The 9,763-nt window shown below is 43.0% G+C and overlaps 1 protein-coding gene across 1 annotated transcript; it reads right to left on the reverse strand.

Annotated features, from left to right (window-relative positions):
- Positions 1-58: 58 nt before the first annotated feature.
- zdhhc23b (zDHHC palmitoyltransferase 23b) lies at positions 59-7,483 on the reverse strand. The gene is given in 6 exon segments (XM_080514632.1): positions 59-1,318; positions 3,097-3,137; positions 3,139-3,310; positions 3,742-4,431; positions 4,671-4,822; positions 7,450-7,483. Coding segments are annotated over 5 exon segments (1,311 nt in total). The 5' UTR covers positions 4,811-4,822; positions 7,450-7,483; the 3' UTR covers positions 59-1,050.
- Positions 7,484-9,763: the final 2,280 nt, after the last annotated feature.

The following is a 9,763-nucleotide window of genomic DNA, read 5'->3' on the forward strand; positions in this document are numbered from 1 at the left end:
AGGAAAACACACAGGCGGGGACTTTTAGACTCACGAAAAGTGAATATGAAAGCACCTACACACTTCTCACATTCATTTAATGAAAATAAATAAAAGTCGGTTCGGAGGAACACGCACACAGATGCGGGGCTTTACAATTACTGGGATACAAAATTAGTTCTACATCTCTTTAAAGGACTGACAGGCAGCCACAGTGAAACGCACAGTGAATCTAAGCAGACATTTGAGATGCATTGATTCCTTTGCTTTTTCACAGAATCAGAGAAGTTTCCTCTGGCACTCGGTTCGTAACATCTTCAAAGGCGAGCTATTATAATTCCAACTATGCAATTGATTCCTGTAGAAGTCAAATCCACCAGATTATCTGGCATTTTCAAAAATCTTTTTTTTTTTTTTTAATCTGCGATAAACACATTTCACAAGGCCAAGTAAGTTGAAGTGTGGTCAGTGTTTGGAAAAGGATGTTGGAGACCGTCCTTGAATAGATGTGCGTCTTTGTGCATTCATTGGTGTTCTCTGATGGCTGATGCTGTGCTTTTAGAAGTTTTTTTTTTTTTAAGGAATCGTCATGCGCTGGCTTGTCAGTTGTTAGGAAGTCACTCCTGTCTTTCTCATTTGCCAGCTTCCACCAAAGCACTAGAATATAGAAGAGACACAAGGTCAGCGTTCGGCATCCATTGTGACACAGAGAGTGAGGACTGTTCTGCAGAGCGACTGATGAGATGTGTAACAAGGCCGTGGGAGTGTGAGGATGAGCGAGAGTGGATGCAGCTGCATAAGAGTGGAGGCCAGCTGTCAGTCACATTAATAGCAGTGAATGTGTCTCATCGGAGTCCGTGTCTGTTATTGCTAAGTGTCAAAGTCAGTGCGTCTTCACGGCTGAAGTCAAAGCACGGCTGAGAAAAGTCCCGGCATCTTTTCAGGCCACCAGAAGAGGGTCAGTTTGTGCTGAATCCGATTTTGAGGAGCCATGCTGCCACCCAGTGGAGACGATCAAGCGCAGCGGCAGTAATCCCCCAAAACATTTTGGGTTACTTCACAAGGCTCTTCTTACACAAGGTCGGCAGGAGAAGGTGGGATCAGCTTGTCTCCCATGGTGAAAAACTCCGACCAGTTTCCACGGAAACCCCGCGAGTAGACGCCAGTCTCCACGACGAGTCCCCAGAAGGCACTGCGGGCGGTTCTCTCTCGCAGCGCGATGCGAGCCTCGCGCTCCGTCACGTTGTAGCTGATATTGACGACCTGGACCAGCAGCAGGTGAAGCAGGCCGCCGGTCACAATACTGCTGTACCATGCACAGGTGAAACAAAGTGCAGTGCTGGAACGCAGACAAGGAGAGAGAAGGCAGCGCATTCATCACCAAACACTTCACAGGAAACGGGTGCTTGTAAAATACTGCTCTTCAGAAATGATAGTAAATTATTTTAGCCATCTGGCATATTATTTTATATAAAACATTTTTCGCAAGCCTAAAAATTGCTATTGGCCTGATGACGGATAAAAAACAAACAAAAAAATTAAATAAACTTTTTTTTTAGGTTCAAGGACATGCTGGTCTCTCGAATGAGGTGCTCTGGAGGCTCATTTCTTGGTGTGCGACGCCGACGGCAGTGCTGACAATTTTAACTACTTCCCTCCTCTCGCACTGCTGCTCTGAGCATAAACAGAGACTCTCTCCAACAGACCTACAGGCAGAGCTCCAAAGTACTCTTGAAACCGGTTCAACACTTTATTAAAAGATGCATCATGTCCAAAATACAACAAACCTCCCTGATTAAAAAAAATAAACATCCAAAAAAAAACAAAAAACATTTAATTGTGGCGAAGATGTCAGAATGCCCCACGTTGTGTCCCTCTGGACAGTTTCTCTCAGCCATTAAAATAATGCATGATTGCATTTGACTGCTGCTTAATGACTGAATGAGATTTCCATTTTCCACACGCTTCACTGTGGATGTTTCTTTGGGCGTGCAAATGTGTTAACGGAGCTTGTCCTCTGATAAGCAGATGTTTGCGCTGGCGGTGTATAGCAACGACTACAGGGAAATTAAACGTTTGTTTCTTTGATTATAGTCTGAATACAGATGCTCAGTGTTGAAAGCATGCAACAAAAAAAGGCCCAGTCACATTAAAAAGTGCAACATTCTGCTTCGAGCTTTCCTTTTTTAACAGTGAGTTGAAGGTTTGGAGTTTTGGGAAGAATAACTTCTGTTAACTTTAACAGCCAACATATGGATTTTAGGGATAAACTACATTTTGTCGCTTCAGCAGCTCCGAGACTTTTACACTGTTGGTCACATGGACTCACAGGCGACAAACTCCATTTTGAAGTTCAGCGTGTTGCTCAAGGACACTACGAATGAACCCGGCAGAATGAGAGATTGAACCGACAACCTTTGCAATATTACCAAAACTGATGTATTGAATGCATCGTTTAAACAAAATTTCATTGGCGTCGCAGTTTTGCAAGGACTTCAGGCAGTCCAGCCTGGACATACAAAGAAGTTTTCTGATCTGTAGAAATAGGTAATACTGAAGTTGATCATTATTTGCTTTCTTACCAAGAAATGCCCCCCAAAATAAAACTATTTAAATGTCATATTATAGAAATTTCTATATTGATACAAGAAAATATTTGCAGATTTTTTTTTGTTTGTTTAAGTTGGACCAAACTTGAATTAAATGTACACAACAGTCATTCATTATTATCTTTGTCATAAAAATTAGAAATAAAAATTAATACTCGAAATGTAAATAATTCAAGAAAAAGTGTATACAGGTTTTGATTTGCTTCTTTACGGATTTTTCATCTTTATTCTTTTTAAAATCTGTTTATTATGAATTTGTGCAGCATGCAGTGTAAAGCATTCCATGTCAAACAGACATCAAATTATATCGATATTTGCAGCATAACTGTCTTTTTGCCGACATTAAATAAAAACTGACTTGGTTTTACATTGGTTACTGTACCGAGTGTGGTGATTTCCTGATGTCTTTTATCTTTCGGGATGCAGATATTTGATTGCCTTATTTCTGTATATGTCGCAAAGACAAAACATTACAGAAATGTCTTATTCATTTGCAGCCGTGAGTTACAGTTTAAGGTTTTCGTGTCCAAACTGTGTGTCTGGGGTCTTCATACCTGTACTGGCTGTAGACTCCTGGGCAGTAGAGCAGCGCTGTGAGGACGTGCTGCCGTGGACACACACTCTGCAGCACCAGGCTGATGCCGTACAGCGACGTCAGCAGGAAGAAGACCAGTGTGAGCAGGAAGCTGCGGTGGTTGGCCTGTCCCACACAGCTGTTTATCCTACCCACACACACCCCCCCCCACCGCCAGCAGCAACAAGAGGAGGGGATGCACGGACACACAAGCACACAAGTAGACAAAACATCTTACTGAGACCCAGGGGTTACACTAAACTACACACAGAGATATGGAAACGCAGAAGGCAGTGGAGAAACGGACTCGCATCCATCAATATATGAAGAACTGATGCGGACATGACATGACATACAAATACGGTAAATAGAAGCAGAAATTATCAAAAGGACATAAAGATGTATTTCTTTTTCAAGCTGAATAACTGAGAAAAAAAAACAAAAACTAAAGTGCTTTGAAATTTTAAGTAATCAACTGAGACTTTTAGAAGGAAAAAAAGAACGATGAACTTCAGCGTGACACAAAGAAGGAGAAACAGTGGAGAGGCAAAAAGTGAGAGGCATTTTAATAGAACCCACCAGACACAGTGATGGTCTAGACGGAGCACGCAGACACCACAGATCCGACAATGTCCCGCCCTCGGGGGCCGCGCCACCCGGCACGCCGTGCACCAGTTCCTTTGGCTCGCTTCCTTGAGTTCCACCTCCGCCTGCGCAGACGACCCCGCTCGGTTGGCGACCGTCGTCGTCACGCCCTGCCTCCCCCCACTAGCGGAAGTGTCTCGTTCTGCCGCCGGGCTGTAATAGGTGACCGTGCTGTGGACGTCCTCTGGGTTCGGCTGAACCACGCCGGGTCCTCTCTTGGCGCGGACGAGAGCGAGCAGCGTGAGGAGGACCCCGGCGCTCACCACAGCCAGCTGAAGGCCCCCGATGTCCCCACGAGGAAGCACTTCTGTGACGAACAAGTAGTACGTGTAGCCCAGGGAGAACAGGGCCAGGCTGAGGAAGAAGAGCGTCCGCCCCTTCTTGCGGTGGGTGAAGTAGTAGTACCACAGCACCAAGCCGGGAAGTGCGGTCAGGACCACCAGGCCGAGGAGGAAGTGGAGAGCAGCGAGGTGCAGCAGGGCGGGGAGGAGGATAAGAGGAGGGACGATGGACAGCTCCAGTTTTCGGGCTCCGCCCCACAGCCAGGGTACACGGATCCGATCTGATATGACAGTGGTCACCTGAGACAGGGACTCGGGCTTCTGAGCCTCTCTTTTCAGAAACCTGATGAAATACAGAAAAGGTTACACTCTTAAAGCTGCAGCGATTAGAAATGACATCGTTGTCCAACTGGAGAACATGCAAACAACGCAGACAGCCCCCCCCCCCCGATAGATATGGATCACCAACCACGACATCATCGTGTGATATAATATCTCAGTCCGTGTTGTTGCCGGCAAGCGACTGATGATAAAACCCTGCAAATTACAATCAGCAGCCGCTCTGTCTGATGTATGTCTCACCTGTCACAGGCATCATCCAGGTCTTCGCAATCGCAGCAGCAGGCTGCTACATGGCTGCGTTCTCCGTGCCTGTTCACATACTCGCAGCAGCACAAGGTCTCCTCCTCCCCCTCCTGCAGCTTGTTCTCCCGCCTCTTCATAACAGACTGAGCCTATCAGACATGGAAAGAGTTGAGAGCAGACAATGTAAAGCATTCGCTTACCTTAAGTAATGTTGTTTTTGTGCGTCATGTGGCAGTAGTGAGTCATTGTTGCACCCAGTTTGTCTTATAAATGAGTTATGGCAGTTTGTTTTGCATAATAATGCTTAATAGTTTGCAAAAGCTCCAGTCTTTGCTGTGCTTACAGGCTGGAGCTCATTGGCTGGCTTGTGAACTTCACCAAAACCTACAGCTTTACATTATCATAGGACAGCTCAGTGACTGAATGAAAAACACAGTATCCAAAAAAAACAACCCTCACTTTGCTGATATGACCTTTGCATGCGCCGGCTTACAAGCTCTGTCCATGTGTTTTTGGATGCTAGAGTATTTCAGGACAGATTTCCACCGTGCAAAGCTGAACCGACCCTGCTCGCTTGCCCTGGCCCAGTCCACTGCATCTGTCCCACATCTGTCAGGATTTGAAGATTTACAGCAAAATCTCGTCACTCTGCTCCACGGCAGACTCCTGTTAAATGGCACAGATGGATTTGGGAGGAGGTCACACGGGGACCTCATTTGTAACAATCGCAGATTTTCGGTGTTCCCTCAATCACAGGCCGGCAGTTCCCAAAAGAACCACAAAGTGGGATTAATGCTTCATCCGAGTTAAACCTCCCTCAGGGGGATCTGGGTTTTTGTTCACAGGACTTGAATGAGACTCTAATTAGTGCTAAATCAAGCCAGAGTGTTGTTTTGATCAGTCAGCTGCTGATCAAACTAATTTATTAAAGTAAATCAAAAAGCAAAAATATTGAGGTCAGGTTCGGTGGCTGTCTTCTAACTGCTGAATGCTTCCAGCATTTGGTCTTTAAAAGTCTATAAACAAGAAAGACTGAGCTGCATGTTCATATGATTAATGAGCAAGTGGCTGCACAGAAAACACATCTGCTCCGTGACAAAAAAGAAAAGTGTAATACTGTCGCACAGATTCATGGCATGACTGTGGCACTCAGCAGTTTTCCGTCTGTGATGTGTGCACTACTTTACACTTGCAGCTGCAATACCCAAAAAAATAGGATTTGCAGGGCAAAGTGCTTTGTATCCCTAAAATACATAAAGCAGGATGCCTGTGGGTCTTTGAAAGTGGGATTAAGTTCAGGAACGTCGTCGTTCGTGCACAACCTGATTAAACATCAAGCTGGAGGATGGACAATTACTCGGCAATCTCTTTTGATAACTACTCGCTCCAGGCACTTGAGGAGTTCAAGCTTGCCTTTATTTTTATCATAATAATCTAACTCGTAGAAATACATACACAAAACCTAAATGGGCTTCAGAAAGTTCACACTTGCTGGACAATATAGTGCGAAACTAATACACCGATATTGATATTTTAGGGCATTTAGTCATCACTATTCTTGATACAACTTAACACCAAAAGCAGTATTCAACAAGACAATATAACTTTCTTTTTCTTTTTTTTTTAATAAATACTCAAAACCTAGAAAATAGACCAACAATTTTTGGATCCTGATATTCTAATTGTAGCTTTCACTTTATGTTGACATTAGCTGTTGATGTTTAGTTTTTTGTTCTTTTTGTTGTACAGACACACCTATCAGTATTATATACTGAGCTCTGAGCGTTTTTAAAACACAGGTAACTGAAGCTCGGGATGGTAAATGATCAGAAGGACAGACAATATTTCTTAGAAGCATCTTACAAAGTGTGTTGGTGCTAAATTTCACTAAAACACTATAACAGACATAATGAAAGGTTTTTTCTGCTCATTTGACATTGATTAAAAAAACCTTATAGGGGAAATTTGTCAGGCATAAAAATGGTGTTAGTACAACTGTACATATGTACAGGTAATGTACATATGCAGAGTTTGTACATTAACTGTACATACTGTTCATTCTGTTCTTTTAATCATCGGTTGGGGAACCAGTAAAGCAAGCTTTCCATTGTACAGTGTAAATTTGTATTTATTTGTATATATGGCAATAAATATCTCGAATATCTTCAATATTATTATTGCAAGGAATATATTGTCAAATAAAGATTTACAAGATTATGCAAAACACAAAATAATGATGCTCACACCACAGTCTGGTCTGTGTGGAATTTTGAATGTAAAAAAGCTAGAGGAGACCAATTAGTGTCCCCATATGTAACAGGCGCACCCCTGTAGATTTTATTGATGACCTCAGTCGTATCTAATTTTGCATTTATAAAGAATTTAACTGACGTTACCCACTTTGTTTTACCATCCAATTGCCTTTGTTTGGGCAGCGTTTCGAAAATTGCCAGCATATGAATCATTTTCTAGAACTTTTCTCAAATCTGATTTAAGTGGAAATATTTTAAATGGAAAAAAAAACATGAAAGGGAAAGTAAAACATTACATATTTGTACATGGACATATAAATGACGACTTACTTTACTTTTGTGGAATACTGTAAATGAAACGCGCTCATTCCCATATTGTTTGTTTATAGTTTTTGTTTGTTTTATCGCTGTGCTTCCTCGTGACGCCAGTCGCGGATGGATGGCGAGCGTAAACAACGCCCCGCGCGTCAAACCAGGTGCGAAGCGGCGCCGCGGATCGTCAACCCCTTGCGACTGTGACATACCTGCACACCTCGCTGCTACATGCCGACGTTTCTCAAGAGATGTCGGTGGGGAATAAAAAATGGCGGTGTTGCGAGCGCCGCCATACTTATTTACCGATCGCCGCCATTTTGAAATTGGGCGTACCGGAAGTGACGTTTACAGAAGCGACATACAGGAAGTGACGTATCAGACCCCGAGGAACGTCGGGAATTACGTTTTCGGCGGCCCACCCACCGGAAGTGACGTTGAAGTACCCACTCGCCGGAAAAAAACTGTGCGCCGCGCTGTTCAAGCGCACATTTGTTCCCATTGCATTGTTTTCTTCACACGTGTACTCGAGGCTCAACAGAGTAAAGGATTGTCTTCTGCTAAGGTAAATAATTGCATTTTTTTCTGTGTAAAATATCAGCCTGCACTAATAAGAATGAAATGGTAGGTGGAGTTATACCAGTATATAGAGACTATGTTTATACTCGCACTGGAAGACCGGAGCCAGATCAGCTTCACAACCTTCCGTGAGGGAACAGATATGTTCATCTATCCCCAACTGTGTCTGTCCACATATCTCTGCTGCTTTATTTCTCCGTCCAGACAACTCACAGTTTACTGTGTGCCTTCACTTATCACTCCTGCTAACTGCAGTTTCATCACAACATTTAGTTGCGTTTACGTCCTAAATGGCTGAATTTTGTCACGTGGGTGAAAAGCCTCAAAACGGTGTGCATCAGCCTGTGCTAATAAGTAGGACATGGTTGATAGGTGTCATTATATGAGTATTAGTGAGAGGAAGAGTTGTTGTATAGTTATGTTGGGAGCAATTCAAGTAAGATCAGCTCAAAGTTTATGTTGCTCTTTTTTTATCTTTGTTCCATGTGTTGATTTATTTAGACCCGTACTTTTTATCATACTGCATTACTGGATTTTTACAACCTGACTGGGATTTCTGTGTTATTATCAGTGCATCCAAATTAGAGAAAGTTTAATGGTTATGAGGGAGATCGAATATCTTATATATAACATACTGCAATGAATCACTTGGATGCTTGTCAGTTTGCATTCATCAATGAGAGATCAGTACATTTGAACAAATACTAATGATTCTGATTTTAATATTTTTTCAGACGCAGTGTTCAATCAGAATGTCACGTCATCGTAGCAGCGAATCCGTGGGCATGGAGCATTCATATGCACACCCAACAATGCACACAGCATCTGTGCTGACCACGGATCCAGAGACCGTAAAGGAATTGAGTGTCGCATGTCTGCATGCAGAACACTCCTATGACTCATCAATCAAGTTTGAGATTTTTTATGTAACATAAGCTCAATTTGTTTATTTTTATTCATCTGTATTGCAACAGATCTTCGAGATGCTGAAAGAGATGGAGGAGGTCATGGAAATCAAGAAGGGGGGACCTGAGACTCATCGATTACATTTTTGATGTTGTGCTTCCAGAAGTAAGACGATCAATCGAATGGAGGACATCATAGAAGTAGTGGTCAATATTTTGTGTCTTTTGAAACCTATCTGCATGCACCTTGTCCATCTTTTTCAGATCATCATCAACATCCTGATGGCTGAAGGTCACACAAGGCTTCAAGCACAGGTCATCATAGCCAGTGGGAGAAAGTTCTAACAAGCTCCTGTCGTCTGTGCTCTCATCCTCCCTGCCGGATGTCAAACAATATAGTGCTTTGAAGTCTCCTGTCCCGATTTTCAGAGTGTATCTTTTATCTATCTGTCTGTCCTCTCCTCTATCCTCTCACCCTGACCGGCCAGCAGAATGCCGCCACCTCTGAGTCTGGTTTCTGCAAAGATTTCTTCCTGTTAGAGGGACTTTTTCCCTTTCCACAGTCGCTCACGCTTGCTCATGTGGATTTGTTGGGTTTTCTCTTTAAAAGTGCTTGTAAATATAATAAAGAACAATGACATGATTCATGGATGGTTTTATTCTTTTAAAGTTGTCAGAGGTACTTTTTGAAGGTTTGTCATGGACATTTACTCTGAAGTAACTACAGTTACTCTCCATTCTTGTAGTTAGTTTTGCTTAATGCACCACATTGTCACTGCATGAATGAAGGAGGCAGATCAGTTTAGTAGCTGCACTCTACAGATGTGGTTCCAGCTGCAGTGTCTTGTTGAAATAGGTCCAGAGAGATATTGAATATGGAATATGATGGGGGGGGGTTCTCCCTCTTCAATCCACTTGGCTCTGGGCCTTATAAATACTCTGAGCTTTATTCACATAATATCTACCTGGATGTTCCGCCAGTGTTCTTGTGCTTGTTCAAACTGAACATGATCCATGAAACCGTGACGTAACTGAAGCAGTG

The sequence above is a fragment of the Blennius ocellaris genome (assembly GCF_963422515.1).
Source record: "Blennius ocellaris genome assembly, chromosome: 19".
Taxonomy (NCBI): Eukaryota; Metazoa; Chordata; class Actinopteri; order Blenniiformes; family Blenniidae; genus Blennius; species Blennius ocellaris.